General features: G+C 34.2%; 1 protein-coding gene and 1 long non-coding RNA gene across 2 annotated transcripts; one reads left to right on the plus strand and one right to left on the minus strand.

The window, feature by feature from the left end:
• Positions 1 to 1,515: 1,515 nt before the first annotated feature.
• On the minus strand, positions 1,516 to 2,293 carry LOC145609756 (uncharacterized). The gene is made up of 2 exons (XR_014106061.1): positions 2,155 to 2,293; positions 1,516 to 1,757 (listed from the first exon to the last, which is right to left on the minus strand). It is a non-coding gene; the product is annotated as an uncharacterized LOC145609756 (long non-coding RNA).
• Positions 2,294 to 5,491: 3,198 nt separating this feature from the next.
• Positions 5,492 to 9,051, plus strand: LOC145609059 (uncharacterized). The gene is made up of 4 exons (XM_081664632.1): positions 5,492 to 5,768; positions 5,975 to 6,661; positions 7,296 to 7,440; positions 7,691 to 9,051. Exons 2-4 carry the CDS (start codon positions 6,157 to 6,159, stop codon positions 7,749 to 7,751), a joined length of 711 nt encoding a protein of 236 aa, XP_081520758.1. The 5' UTR covers positions 5,492 to 5,768; positions 5,975 to 6,156; the 3' UTR covers positions 7,752 to 9,051.
• Positions 9,052 to 16,417: the final 7,366 nt, after the last annotated feature.

The following is a 16,417-nucleotide window of genomic DNA, read 5'->3' on the forward strand; positions in this document are numbered from 1 at the left end:
AGTGATAGGTCTACTACGGCGTGTGAGTAATTCAGAGTCTTGTCCTTTTTTTTTTCTTTTTTCCTGAGAGATTTGTGTCATACATATAAATTGAGATTTTCTCTAGCCAAATTGACACACGGGTACGAAAAGATAACAAATACAGAGATATCAATAAAATAATTTGTTTTACTTGAGGAAATACATACAATTTTTTTTTTGCTGTGTGCTTTTAATATAATAACTAGTGAGTAGTCCGGGCAACGCCCCGGGATACTACTTTTGTAGTTGTGCAAGTGCTAATTTTTAAGAGCATTTAATAGTGTATTAGTGTGTATGTAGTATGTATATTCAATACTTTTATGGTATAATACTATTTAGTGTGAAACATTAAAGCATAATCAACAATTTGCCTAGATGGTTAAACAATAACATTTCTTCAAAAAGGTCAAAGGTTTCGAACCTTTTCATCCATATATTTTTTTCTTAATATAGCTGAGTCAACATGAAGTATTGTTGGTAGTGCAGATGATGTGGCACATTGAGGAATTGAGTGGATGACGTGGCGTAATAAGGAGTTGAGTGAGTGACGTGGCGTAGTGAGGGGGTCTACGTGGCGTAGAGACGTTTTTAGGAACGCCTTTTAATATATTAGTATAGATAGATTACTTTATATAACTATTTGATTAATTAGAATCCAACCAAACTTAAAATTCATGTAACACCCTATATTATAAATAGTATATCATCTTATGATCTTATCCAAACATAGTGTAAAGGCTGTAAACTAATTGAGTCGAACCCATATAAACTTATTCAAATAAAGTATAGTGTAAACAAGCTAAAGTTCAACTAAACTTGATGCATTCCAATCAATAATACATACTCCGTAGTAATACAAAAAACTCCGTAGTAATACAAAAATATCCGTCTCTCTCAATGAGTATATGACCTGAAACTCATCAAATAAAACGTTCGATTATCAACTTTATAAGACAATACACAATAGGACAAATTAAAGGATCAAACAAGCAAGATTATTATTCTAATAATGCATGTCGTACGAGTTACGAATTAAATGCAATGGGCAAGTTGAAATACAAATTTAGTTAATGATATTGTGAAATTAACGTCAATCTTGGGTCAATTTGGTTTCTTAGCATCACCCCACTCAGCTACTCTATTAATTCTCGTTGCTGTTTGTTGAGGGTAGGGCTGGCAAACAGGTCGGGTCGGGTTCAGGTCGACCTGTTTACATAAACGGGTCAGGACCCCCCAACCTGAACCCGACCTGTTTACTTAAACAGGTCAAAAAAACCAACCTGAACCCGACCTGATTATAAACGGGTCGACCTGAACCCGACCCGCCTAAACCTGATTTTTTTTTTAATTAAAAAAAAATAAAATAAAAACCTGTAATTTAATAATTTCTTTATACTGTAATTTTTTTAACCTGTAATTTGACTAATTTCTTTAACCTGTAAGATTCAAGTATTCAAGACTTCAAGTTCAACACATAATTCAAGCAAACATAACTTAACAACATAATTCCAGAAAATCCTGGTGCATTAGTGCATTGTCCATACTTCATTTCATACACTCACAAGAGTCACAACAGCAACTAAAACTTGAAAATATAAAGTAGCCAGCCAACAAATTACAAATACATGTCCAAAAATCCAAAATAACAGTAACAGTTTCATCAACTAATTTTAGAAGAAATTAACAACATAATCCGGAAGATCAATGGGTTCACCAGCATTAGGGCTATCAGCCATCTGTGAATAAATTAAAAAAAGAATTACACTCATGGCATAAAAGATAAAACAATAAAAACAGAAGTATAAACTCATGAGTCATGACATAAAGAATCAAACTCATGAAATTGCAGAGTAAGAAAATCAAATCAGGGAAAAAAATCGCATAAACAAATCGTAAATAATCGCAAAATAACAAATCAAATGTTCGAAAGAAATTGCAGAGTAAGAAAATAACAAACGAACAACATTAAATGATTAAATCACATAAACAAAGCATACATAAACCATAATAGCAAAAAATCACATAAAAAAATCAAAGAAATCTGAAAATTGCATAACCAAATCAAGGAAATTGCATAAACAAATGACTCATGAGCAAACAAACTCATAAAAAATCGAAAAATAGGATTATTACCTTCAGAATGTTCGAGATGAAGCTTCAATCTTCAAGGTTCAAGTAGTTTTATTTCAATCTTCAAGAGTTAGAGAGAGAAAAGAGAGGAGAGAAGAGAGAGAAACTGAGAAGAGAGAGCGGCGAGAGAATTTTAGCCGTTTAGGACTTTAGGCCTTTAGGGAATTAGGGTTAGATAATTTGGGCTTGGCCCATATTTTAATATTGATTAGGGTTTTAAGTTAAGCGGGTTGGGTTCGGGTTGACCCGACCTGAAACCGACCCAATTAAATAAACGGGTTTATGCGGGTTGGTTTCGGGTTGGGATTTTCAACCTATTTAACTTCAGGTCGGGTTCGGGTTGACCCAATTAACTTCAGGTCGGGTTCGGGTTGACCCAATTACATAAACGGGTTGAAAATCTCTATCAAAACCCATTTATTTCGGGTTGGGTTCGGGTCGGGTCAGCTTTTGCCAGCCCTAGTTGAGGGATTAAGATATATACGATGAGTGGTGGTCTGTGGAGGCACGACCCTTAATGTGCTCGTGCATGCTCAATAATTAAGGTTGATATTACTCGTAGTAGTAGGAACTTATGATTTTCAGACATCAGAAGATGGTGTAGGGACTGCTAAATAGGGAGATACATATCTTGTCACATGTACAGAAATTTTCCGTTTTTTCATTTAGGTCTCATTTATGAAGTATTGTGAATTTTAGTTGTAAACTTACAAAATTAAATTATTACGGAGTAAAATATAAGTGCACCAAGTTCCAAGAATACAATTTTTTCTTAAGTACATACGAGTATTTCTCAATACAACTGACTGTATATAGTAACAAATTGCATTATTTTTTTAACCTAACCATATGTACGATGTGTATAACATAGACTTTGTTCCAGTGAGAGTGAAGTACGCAATTACTAGTAGAGTACTTACTAGTATAAAGTACGGAATATAGTATTCTTTTGTGAACATAAACAATAAAAGTCAAACATAAAGATCTTTAATTAATTCCCAATATTCAGAGCATGAAGTGAAAAAAAAATAAAATATTGCTGCAGGCAATGAAGTGCATTGCATTACATTAATGTGATCCATCAATACCGGGAGAATATACAGGGATTAAATCTCAAACACCTGAGTTTTATGTTCATATGATGCTAAATTTAAACAAATCCACAGAAAAAGTGGCCACATTTATAGAAGTTGCACTACAATAATTAGAAAACATTAGTGAGTAAATTTTGGAGCTAATTTCTTGCTAATCCACATGACCACATCCACGCCTGTTTTTCTGAACCCTTTGCTTTCAAAGTTGGTTATCAACCGCTTTCTTGTTCCGTTACATTCCACTAGATCTAATGTACGTCATGCGTGTTTCAAGTTTTAAAAAACATATACGACAAGCAATCACTTGAAACATGAAAATAAAGGAATTATCAATAATGCGCTTCGTAATTATGTGGATACCAAACTACTTAAGAGTTTACTTGTAAAATACAGTAGAGATTATGCTAGAGATTGACTTTAGCACGTAAAGCTATATGGCAAGTAATATATATATATTTTTTTCATAACATTTCTCAATAAGGATAAATGATGCCACTATTGGAATAACTTTCACCTAAACAAAATGTTTTCATATGATTGTAATATATAAGTGATTACAGATTAGTGATTAATGTTCAAACTCTTAAATATGATTAATGATAGCCATTTACTTGTATTTTATAACATTATCTATCTTAACATTTGCATCAAAGATAGTATTATGATAATATTGGGTAGTTGGGCTAACATCACCAAAACACTAACTAATAAAATTTCAAAGAAGCTAGTGCCAAAGAAAAAATAGTTATTAGAAGTTAAAGCAAACAAACAAGGTGAATCTTTATTATTTGCTTGTGGGTCATTCAAAACTCAATTGTCGACTTTCTTTTTGAGTCTTTGCAGCTTACTTTATGTGCTATTTGTTAGAGTTATATTGTCAATCATTCTCAAAAGAATTATTAACTTTTTAAACTTTTGATTATTTATTTAATTAGGTATATACGTAGGGCCTATTCTAATTTACTAAACCGAGCTAAACTGAAAATATAATTACTCCTATTAATTTCAATATTATACGGAGTACTTTGAGCTAAGTGGTGATGAATGATGACGGTCATGGGCCAACGAACCTATTCTAGTTTTTAATCGAAATTGGCAGTTGGCTAGGTAGGTTATATTTTATAAGTATAAACTAATTAATTGCCTACTTGGTATTAAATCAAGTCTACTGTTTATAGATTATGTGAATTCTTGGAGAGATAATTTAATACTACTTTAAAAGTCTTCTTAAAAACAAAATTAAAAGGCATATTGGTTTTTTTTCTATGATTTATTATGTGACTAATTTTAATGTAGTTGTAAAGGACAAAAGCATGAACGAACTGATCCTTTGAATTTGTTATTTGTCATTGTGGATGTTGACTACTTAATAAACAAAATGAACTAGAATAAGTACCGGCAAAATCATGATTTAAATTATGAAAAAGCAACCACCAAAGCTTATAGTAGAGATTTTATTTGGGTTGGGTTGGGTTGGGTTTTATCGTGTCAAATTTATGTTTCTGCCATTTAATTAATGGGTTATAAATTATCGATACTAATCCGATCTATTTACGGAGTGTAAGGTGTATGTTGATCTATTTATACAAACATCCAAACGTCTTAAAAAGACTCGTCACTAACCCATAATGATAGAGCAACTTTTGCTACCTCTAGCTTAAAGCTACTCTTAAAAATTAGCTTTCTAGCACAAACACAATTAATTACCAAAATAATTGTTACGGAGTACTTAATTACTTTGGTTGAGTTTACTACAAGTTGAAAAAAGCCAAAATGGTGAAAATATTTGGCTAAAAAGCATTTGTCAAAAACTAAACATTAATTAATCAGCTTATTAATTGTTTTTTCAGCCAACTTAACTAAAAAATCCTAACTAGACATATTCAAAAGAATCAAAACTACATGTTCTATACAAAAAAAACATGTTCTAAACTCAATCTTTCAATAATATTTATGTTGAATTTTCGAGTCATAACAAGACAACCATTAACGAGCAAACTCGGATCCATTGACCTAGACTTGACCCGAACCATTCATAGAATCAAATTAGGCCACCCAATTGACCAAACAGTTAAATCCAAATTCGAATTCCTTAATTTCAATGGATAGAAAGACAATCCTGATGTCTTAATTAAGCTTTTGGTAGTTGATGATAAAATGGGTTTGTAATAAGGTGTCGGTGACAATCCCGGGTTTCCCTCTTTAATTGGGTTACTTTCAATAAATTGACCCTCATTTTTATCATTTTTTATTATAAATAGTTTTTTTTATTAAAGCTGTGACTCACAACATAGACTCAGTTTCTTTTACAGTATATACTTTTTTAAATTCTGGGTTTTCATTCTCAAATTCAAACTTATCCTCTTACATTTTTCCCCTTTTTTCTCTCTCTAATTTTCTCACTGATTCACGAAGGATCTAAGTTATTTCTTTTTCTTTTTTTTTAATAAATTCTTTAATTATCCTCGTTTTCTGCTGCTACTGCCAGCTTCGGATCTGCAGTTTCTTCGCTCCCCACAAAAGGTATTTTTATAATCTATACGCTAATTCCATTTTTTAGATTAATTTGATACTTTGCTGCTGTTTATAGCATTGAGAATGTGATTTTTAACTTGGGTTTTTGAGCTAATTTAGTGCTTATTAATTGTTCACTTTGAATTTTTAGGATAATATATACTTGTTCAACTTTCTGGATGTTTGAAAGTTTAAATGTTTGCTTCGAATTGCAGGGTTGTTTCCAACATTTGAGTCAAAAATTTAATTTGGGGGAACCGAAATTAGGGTTGGATCTTGTGTAAAATATATAATTAATTGAAGAAAATTTGTGGGAAGTGTGTAAATATTAGGAAATTGTAAGGAAATGAGTTATGTTGTATTGCGGTTGAGATAAGTTATTGGAAATTATATTATTATGATGGAGAATGTTACTTCAAAAGACGGGTATTTTGATGCTGATCTTGAAATGGGGGGAAGCCTAGATTATAGTGGGGATGAAGAAATTGAGAACAATAAGATGAAACCATTGTATTTTGAGGGTAGTGGTAATGGAGGTATTAAGTTTGAAGAGAGGTTATCGCCTTCAAGTTTTGGCGGTGAAGACACGGAGAGTGTGAAATTAATGGTTATAGATGAAAGGAATGTGGAAGTACCGGAGAAGAAGGTGGTTAAGGAGAGACCAAAGGCGATGAGTGCTAAGAAACCCCCGAAACCCCCACGACCGCCTAGAGGTTTGTCATTGGATTCAGCTGATCAGAAGCTGATCAGGGAACTTCATGAACTTGCTAGGCTTAAACGTGCAAGGGTTGAGCGAATGAAAGCATTGAAGAAAACGAGAGAAGCAAGGGTTTCGTCGCCCAAAAACCAGCTATTTGCTACTCTGCTCACTGTTTTGTTCTGCCTAGTTGTGCTTTTGCAAGGTAAATTTTATTACATGTATTTTGTTTATGAATTAGTGGATATTGTCTTCTATATCATTAGAATTTTTTTTCATGTTGCTTTTTAACTTCTTTTAATCTCCTCTAGGTACTCAATGCACTTGTAATAGATGTATAAATATTTCTGGTTTTTAATACAGTAATTCTCATTTCGTATCCACCACACATTAAGTTCATTCTTCATTGTTGTTTTTTCTTTGATAGTCCCCTACTACACTTGTATCACAGTTTCTTGAAGCCAATTCCCTGCTATTTGGCAGAGAATTGGCTTCAAGATGTTGATTTAATTCCATTCCTTATTAGTAATTTTATACATTTTTGGATTGGAGGATTTGTATACATCAAACTGCCGTATTGGTATAGTTGCAGAAGGATTTTCTGTTAAAGTTGGAGCTTATAAATCATCCTTTTTCTATCATTGGATAATCCGTAATTTTTTGAGAATATGTTATAAGCTATTACAAATTTTGTTGAAATGTTAATTTGTATGTTCATATGTTTGACTATGAATTCAATGATCTTTAAGCAAATGAAATATAGAGCTAGCCAGACCCCATGACTAGAAGTGTGTACTAAATAATCAGCTAAAAGATCGTTGATATCTTGTATGTTGCAGGAATTTCATCTAGGACTAGCTCAGCTGCAAGCTTCCAGGGATCGCCTATCTCATCCGGAGTCACAGATCGTAGCATTATTTCTGTTCAGCATAACCCGATATCATCAGCAAGCTATGATGACGGACCCGGATTTGAATCTCATAGGTATTATTAAGTTCTGCAAGATAATTTCTTGGTTGTCCCAGATTGTCAATACTCTAATATGAGTATAAACCCTTGACATATCAATTTGAACCCAAATCTTGAAAATGTTCATAATATTGTCAAGTTTTGCCACTTGGACAAGTGATCATGTCATTGTACCTGAGTCTAAGTAACATACCTCGTTTCAATGTGCTGTCTTATGTAGTAAGTCCTTTATAGAGTCTCCTCTCATGTAGTCAATATATTGCAGATTAGTGGAGCAGTCTTCTGGCGATAATAGAGCAGAACAGGCGAGCAGAGCAGTGGGCTGAGTATAGCTTGCAGCCTAGAGTGCCTTTGTGGTTTCAGGATTCACCAAATTCGGTGTGTTAGCTATTCTTCTGCTGCTGATGGTTGTGTAAAAACACTCATACTAATAACAAAATCTGTAGCTGTTTGATTTTGAGGTGTACATAGCGTTGCATAAGCATAAATTGTGTGCTCCGTAGCTTCTTGGGGCTTGAAGCATTTTACTGATATATAGAATAACAATTATCTTAAAACACTTAGCCTCTTTTCTCTCATGAATACCTGTAACTTCTGTAAGGGGGCTGGGGACAAGAGAAAACATTTAAATCAGTGGAAATATGGAAATTGGCTACTCCTCTAAATCAGGTTCCTCTGAAGCTGGTTTCTTGCTGGAGTAGGCTCCTCAATCTCTGGTTCCTAGCTGCAATTTCAGTGTGGAGATAATTCTTCTTTACTTTTACATTCAGTGCTTTGGCCAGTGCAGTAAGCATAGCACTTAGACTATTGTTAACTCTGCTCCTGTCATGATTAACAGCATCAGCATGCTTCCTCATATGAGTCATATCTGCTCTTCCAGCATCCCTCGGAGATTGGTACCTTGTTACAATATGTATGTCAACCAATAATGGGATATTGGTTTTTATCTCCACTTTCATCGAAAACCTTGATGGACTTCTGTGGAGTCAAGATTGGTATCTCTAGCGCTCCGGATTGCAGTAGTAGAGGCCCTGCATTTGTAATAGGGAGTAAAAAGTACTGTTATCAAGCTTATTGAGATAAAGATCCAATTAAGTGGTATGGTTTGTAGGCTGGATTCTGACGGCCAAGATGCTCTGTTATCCATAAATGTCACGAGTAAAACTTTGAATAAGTTAAAAAAGAACGAAAAAGGTGTAGATGGATAACAGAGCATCTTGGCCTTCAAAGTTTACTAGTCCGTAATCAATGTTGGCCCTTTTCCAACAAAATATGGATGTTGCATATTCTCCAAGCTCACTCCAAACTCCTGATCTTCAGCAATGTATGGATGTTGCATTAAAGCTTCGTTCTCGACATATTTATGCGTTCATTTTGAACGGTTCGTTCTCGTCCACCCAATGGATGTCGCCATGTTGGTATACCGTATAACCTTAGCAATGAATAGGGCTGTAACACTTTCATCTCAAGTGAAGCATTCACTCATGTTACCGAATGAAATTAGGCCAATAAGTTTTCAGTCTTTGGCATCTTATCAGCTAGCAGTTTTGTTTAATTTATCTCACATTAGCAGGGTTGTAAAAAAATAAATGAAGTTAATGGCTTACTTAGCCTGTTAAATGTTAACCACTTTGTATTAATTGTTTGTAGACTTGTTCATCTAATCACTACCTAAAAAAAATCTACCGAGTAATTATTTATAAGGATCACACCACTTATTCCGAGATGATTTTGGGTAGGAATTTAATAGCATTATTATTGACAACCTAATAGGCACACGGTGTGCAATAATAAGAAAAGATTATATTTGAATTATAGTAAAGTAATAATAAGAAAAATTCATCTTAATAATTTCAACTTTGTCTAAATTACTTTTAATAACCCCAACTTTTGTTTATTTTGGAGTAATCCCAATTATAATGTGTGTGTGTGTGTGTGTGTGTGTTTTTTTCTTCAGTCCTAAAAACCGACAACTTGCTAAAAAGGTTATTTGCTGGTGCTATATACCTCCATATGCAACATCCATTGCACACTCCAAGAGGTGATCATATGTTTAATACGGAGCAAATTGTGCATAGGGAACTTGTGTATGTAGATAATAGATACAACAAGTATAAGTCCCACATTGATACAAAAAAGTAAAATAATCAAATTTAAATACGCTGTTCTAAACTAATGGAGTACCTATCTACTATAGATGGGTATAGCCTTAATTCAAATTGAGTTGATTTAATATGCCCTCAGCTCTGATGGTGTATTTAGCCATCCGGTAAGGGTGGACCATTTTTGCAGTTGCAGATTTTTTGTCAAGCTGGAATTCAGATAAGAAACGGCAGTCAGGGAGAATTGACTTCCTTAGCATCATATATACAACACTTTAATTTGTTCTTCAGCTCTATGTTAGATGAAACACAATTAATATTACTTTTTATGTGCTGTTTTTCAACAGAAACAATTTCGAAAGGAACAAGTTCCATGATTGATGGTGAATGAATTGAACATGATTGAAAGGAATTGCTTACTCCTTCCCATATTGAAATTATACAATAATTTATCTTACTTTAATTAAGAATACTTGGAAAGAAATATTGCCCACTTAGGTAGCTTAACTTAGCTTTGTCTTTATCGATGTGCCATCCATCAAGGATGGTCTATTTTTAATTTTTATTTTTCGTGGGACCTGCTAAGTTGTGTAAATTCAATTTGTAGTGTGTAAAATCATTTTGTACATTGAGTGTAAATGTAGCTTTTTCGATCTTACACTACCAATAATTTATTTTAGTATGGATGTGGGTTATGTAATTGTGTGCAATTTGAGATTTAAATGTTTTGGACAATAGTTTTGATATATCAAATTATTAAATTGGATTATAACATTGTAAACACTATTAATTTAGAGGGGGAGGGGGGTGCGTATATATGTAAAACACAATAGCATAAGCAACATTGGAAAGGTCATCCATTGCTTTGCTATAAGCAGATATGGGAGACTTGATTGGTGCCTCAAAGCTCCTGTCACACAACTCCACATTTGTTGGTACCGTGGCCATGGAATCTCGAGCAAAGCCATAGTCTCTATAGGATAAACCTTCTCGTACTTCTTTAAGCCAATTTATTATGATTATGTTATACTTATCGAAGCAAGCTTTGAGGAGTTTCCTCGTTGGTTTATCTATTGTTCGATCCTTTAGGAGACCGGAGATGTGATCTCGGGTTTTGCTTGCCTCATCATCAACATGGGACACCATGATGCTGGCTAGGTCTCTCATATCTTTTGCATTACCCGTCTTAGGATCTGAGTTTAATGTTGCAACACAAAGATCATAGTTATTTGTTTGCTTGCATGTATGGTTTATTAACAATATTAAGGTGCCATTTTGACCATTTGCTACAACTATAAGATGCGCAACAACACCAAGTATTATTAAGGCTTGACAGCTTCCTTCCATATGTTTGCTTGTGGCTTAAAATAAAATTGTGCCTGCAATTTAATAACAAGACAAATAACATCATATATAGGGGCTTTGTTGTAAATCTTTATAAAAAAAAATGGTAAAACCGTGCATACACATGACTTAATTAGCTAGTTTTTCTTTTATACTCTATATAAAATGTTTCATTTTCTCCCGCTTGTCAATGCATTTTATTAACCATTAAACATTAATAACATATCTAATTATGCAAATGCAAATTTATTTTAAAAAAGTACATAATGCATAAATCACAAACAAATATTTTTTATCCTAATATTTTTTGTTTGACATGCAATAATAATTTTGTTAATTTAAAAAATTCTACATATTTAAACATGTATCTAATGTTATTAAAGAAAATTAGAGCAATATTGGGCTTGGCCCACTTTCTCACCCCCAAAAAAAAAAAAAAAAAAAAAGAAAAGAGCAATATAGAAAACTTACCAAGTTTGAGATAAAGATCAAAGATGAGCAAGAACAGGGGAAGGGTGTCTACGACTGTATGAGAGAGAGTGAGAAAAGAGAAAGAGGGTTTTTTGGAGGGAGGGGGACTGGGGAAGAGAGGGGGTTATAAGAGCAACTCCAGTGACAAGTTAATTGTCAAATTAGCTTGTCATGCCACATAATGTTTTAAGCTAATTATCTCTTTATATAGATTGAATTTCAACGGCTAGCTACGAGCTTACTATTTAAATTATTAATTTATTGTTTTCATCTTAATTACTAATTTACTTTTAGCACGCGTTTTCTTGTAGGCAAGTTTTTTTCTAGCAAATTATATTGACAAAGGTAATTTGTTTTTGGCCAAGCTAATTGTATATTCTAGCTCTAATGGTCAAATTAGTAGCTAAGCTAAGCACTATTTATATAAAATTACAAACAAGTCCTTAACTACAACCATTATTGGAGTTGCTCGAGGAGTATTATTAGTGGTTTGAGATTTAATTATTGATTATAGTTGACACGCTTTCCTTTTTAAAAAAGTTGTAGTTAATACTTGATATGCTTCCTTTTAAAAATAATTCTAGATGATATGCTTCCTTTTACAAAAAATTCTAGTTGATATGCTTCCTTTCTCAAAAGTCTGAGTAGTTAATATGTTTCCTTTTGTATAATAATAATAAAAAAATTACCCATCCTTGTCAGATGGGAGCTCACCTTCCTTAGAGATATTTGTCTCATTAAGTACGAAATTTGATTTGGCTTACCATCTGTTGAAGATGGTGAGACATCTCATAGGGTAAGCAGTAAAGCAACACTACAATGTCTATATTAAATACGATAATGTGATTATTATTATTCGATGTGGGTGTGTTTATTTGCAGCACAAGTGCACAACACTACAAGCCCAATCTTAGGAACATTATCGCTCCTTACTTAGACATTGAAATAAACCAAATAATCGTTCTTCATACTATTCAATGTAAACTTATCGATAACCCGTACATACTTCAATTCCGGACTCGCTTCCTTGTCATTGAAGCTGTCAAATACACCTCGTACAGTCGTGAATTCGTGATGTATGTTATGTAAGTTCAATCATCTCAAAGGCAGGCTCCAAATTCACGGGTGTGTACACGCAACGTATAACATGTGTTTATAGTAGAGCTGTTCATGGGCGGGACGGCCCGCTAAGCCCGCCCAACCCGGCCCAGCGGGCCGTCCCGCCCAACCCGGCCCACAAAAAGGACGGGCTTGGACAACCTTTTTGAAAAAAATTTGGATATTTGGGCGGATTAGGCCCGGCCCGTTAACATAAATGGGCGGGTATGGACAAGAAATATGTATCGCAGGCTAGCCCGCCCGACCCGTTTATTAATAAATAATAATAATAATAATAATAACATTCTTATTTTAATAATTTTATTTAGTTAGTTAGTTATGACATACTTTGTGTAATTTTGAAAATAAATACAAAGAGAGTATATTGAACTATAAGCTTTTATTAGTTACAATTATTCATTTCAATTTTATATTTTATCATAAACACTTATTAAATAAGTTTTATCTTACATATATTTATAACATATGTCATAATTTCAACCTTTTTTTTTAATTTCTATTACCATTTGTGAACAAAAAATTATAAGACAACTATACCAAAATAATTTTAGCACAAGTAAATAATAAAAAGATTAGTTAGTGTTATAAAAAATAAAACAAAAATTAAGGCCCGTTAGCCCGCGAGCAAGCCCGACCCGTTTAACAAGCGGGTATGGACAAAGTATAAGCCCGCATAAAAGGGTTCGGGTTTGCTACATAAAGCCCGTTGGACAAAAAATAAGGATAGGCCCGGCTCGCTACCCGTCCAAGCCCGCAAATGATCACCTCTAGTTTATAGGAACGTTCAATTGGTAGATAGACTAGCAAGAGTAGAGGGACCTGCGGTGTGTGGTACGACTACGTACCTATTATTGGCTATTAACAGTGGCGTGGTCCACGTGGATTCAGAAGATAATTGATTAACCGATCGATATGTGTTAAGGTTAGTTTTGAAGTTTATAAATGAGGAATTGAATATAGTATAAAACTAGTTCGAAGTTTAGAACAAAGTTCTTTTTTTATTAGTTACACAAATGATCCAAACTGTTAAAGCGACCAATAGACTTGAACGTTTATTGGATTGCGTTCACAATAAGGAAAACATTAGGAATTTAGCGACTGTTTAGAATAGTCGCTGAAAAAGAAAACACACTCTGTACTAAGTTATGATCCCAATAATGTTTGATGCAAGCAGGGATATGTCGTGCACACTCATATTAGAAAATGGTTCTTTAGAGAATTCATCATCGCAAGCCTTAGCATAATTTGCTATTGACTTAAGAGCTTGTATTGCATCACCAAGGCTACCAGAATTAAGAGCTTCATCTGCACTAGGCATAAGAGTGAGCACAATCGCCTTGTACTCCTCCGAACATTTGCCACATCTATACTAATATATTAAAAGGCGTTTATAAAAACGTCCATGCGCCACGTAGGCTCTTCCAATTTACGCCACGTCACTTCACTAACAATTCATGACGCCACGTCAACTCACAAGCACTTGATGACGCCACGTCACCTATCCAACATCGATCACAACATGACACATCATCACTAAATATAAAAAAAATATGTAGATAAGAGGATTCGAACCCTGAACCACTTACAACAAAATTGACTATTTAGCCATCTAAGCTAATTATCAAACATGTTATAAATATGAAAAATAAATATATATAGCAGTATAAACCACATGGTTTAATTATTTTTTAAAAAACACATATTCATTTAAAGAAAATTAAATCATAAATTACAATGTATATTAATGATCAATTAGTTTCATGTAATAATCCAGGGCATCGCCCGGGCTCAAAAACTAGTTTCTCTCTTACAGGCCGTTACCCGTGTCACGGGCTTTCTTTCCTCTATAGCACACGCATAGCTGCCTCACATCGACAATAAGTTCGTAGACGAGATTCCTCGTTTAGATCTTTCTCAATAACTATCTTGGCCAGGCCTTTTGTATCGCTTGTCCATTTTCTCGAGTCTGTGAATAAAATTGTCATGCATATATAGATCAAAGTAGCTTGTTTTCTTGCACACTTTCGTCACCAAATCTTTAATATATATATATATATATATTAATGCTTGTATTCCAAGAATCGAACCCTGCACTCAAGCCCATAATGCAATTATAGTTACTCTACCACTGGGTTGTGACATATAAGGTAATAATTATGTAAGAGTTTAATATTTATACTAATACTAAGGGGGCCAGCTTTGTTAAAATAGAGAGCTAGCAGTTGGGCCACGGGGGGTCGGACCTCCACCATCCCCCCCCCCCCCCCGCCCTTGATCATATCACATCACTATTTTACCTATATTACATCACTTATGTATCATATTATACTTTTATGACATCATTATTGTCAAGTCATGTCATATTATAACATCACGTCATTAAAAAATTATTTTCACAAGACATCATTATAACCAAATTACATCACTTCATATATATACTTTCATGACGTCATTATATTTATATGACATCACTTCAATATACTTATATAACGTTATTATAATCAAGTCACATCACATTATTACACTTACATGACAACACTATATTTTATGAATTTCAAAGTAGAATCAAAACTCATTCTTGGTACTTTATGGACATCTTTATCGGTGTCTTATGGTTTCAAACCTCCTTATATGACCCCAGGAGCCACCCAACACATCTAGTTAATTTTTCAAAAAAATGTCAAAAATTGACCGAAATCGTGTATTGTAGCCTTCAATTTTGGACAGTTTTTCACTTATTTAGACCCGGAAATAAAAATTTCCGAGATGCTCACCATGGACCCTAATACACCCCGGGACTCTATTTGGGTGGGTTCAACCATCCAATATGCCCTTAAACAGTCAATTTACCCGTTCGCAACTTGCACCGATTTCATATACTCAAGCCTACCACGGACGTTTATGACAACATATAATGATCATATGTGATTTCAAATGGCATTATATGAACCCGAGATATGTCCCTAGGGTCTCAACACTTTTCGCCACCGGGCCCCGAAACCTCAAAATTTCCTCAAAAATCGTGGATTATAGCCTTCAATTTTGTAATTTTATGACCTTTTTTCCGCCCGGAAATAAAAATTTCCAAGATGTTTACCATGGTCCCTAATACCCTCCGGGAGTCCAATTCGGTGGGTGGAACCATCCAATAAGCCCTTAAACGGTCAATTTACCTGTTCGCAACTTACAGTGATCGATTTCATAAACTCAAGTCTACCACGGACGTTTAAGACTATATACAATGATCATATATAGTTTCAAATGAACTTTATATGACCCCGGGATGTATCCCTTAGGGTGTCAAGAGTTTTCACCACTGGGCCCCGAAACCTCAAACTTTCCTCAAAAAGCGCGGATTGTAGCCTTCCATTTTGTAATTTTAAAACCTATTTTCGCCCAGAAATAAAATTTGCCGAGATTTTCACCATGGTCCCTAATACTCTCCGAGAGTCCAATCAGGTGGGTGGAACCATCCAATATGCTCTTGAGCGGTCATTTTACCCGTTCGCAACTTGTAGTGATTTAATAAACTCAAGCCTACCACGGACGTTTATGACAATATAAAATTATCATATATAGTTTCATACGACATTATATGACCCCGAGATGTATCTTTTAGAGTCTTAAGGGTTTTTGCCATCAGGCCCCGAAACCTAAATATTTCCTCAAAAAACATGGATTATATAGCCTTTAATTTTGTAATTTTATGACCTTTTTTTCGCCCGAAAATAAATATTTCCGAGATGTTACCATGGTCCCTAATACCATCCGGTAGTCCAATTGGGTCGGTGGAACCATCCAATATGCCCTTAAACGATCATTTTACTCTTTTGCAACTTGCACTTATTTCGTAAACTCAAGCCTACCACGGACGTTTATGACAATATACAATGATCATATATAATTTCAAATGGCATTATATGACCCCGAGATGTATCCCTTAGGGTTTCAAGAGT

Source organism: Chenopodium album, chromosome 23, assembly GCF_948465745.1.
Source record: "Chenopodium album chromosome 23, dcCheAlbu1.1, whole genome shotgun sequence".
NCBI classification, from domain to species: Eukaryota; Viridiplantae; Streptophyta; class Magnoliopsida; order Caryophyllales; family Amaranthaceae; genus Chenopodium; species Chenopodium album.

Bases quoted from the DNA above. Each gene is read 5' to 3' on its own strand.
- LOC145609059 (XM_081664632.1), top strand. From the start codon at position 6,157: ATGATGGAGAATGTTACTTCAAAAGACGGGTATTTTGATGCTGATCTT. The intron at 6,662-7,295 runs GTAAATTTTATT...TGTATGTTGCAG, and splicing joins CCTAGTTGTGCTTTTGCAAG to GAATTTCATCTAGGACTAGC. The intron at 7,441-7,690 runs GTATTATTAAGT...AATATATTGCAG, and splicing joins CCCGGATTTGAATCTCATAG to ATTAGTGGAGCAGTCTTCTG.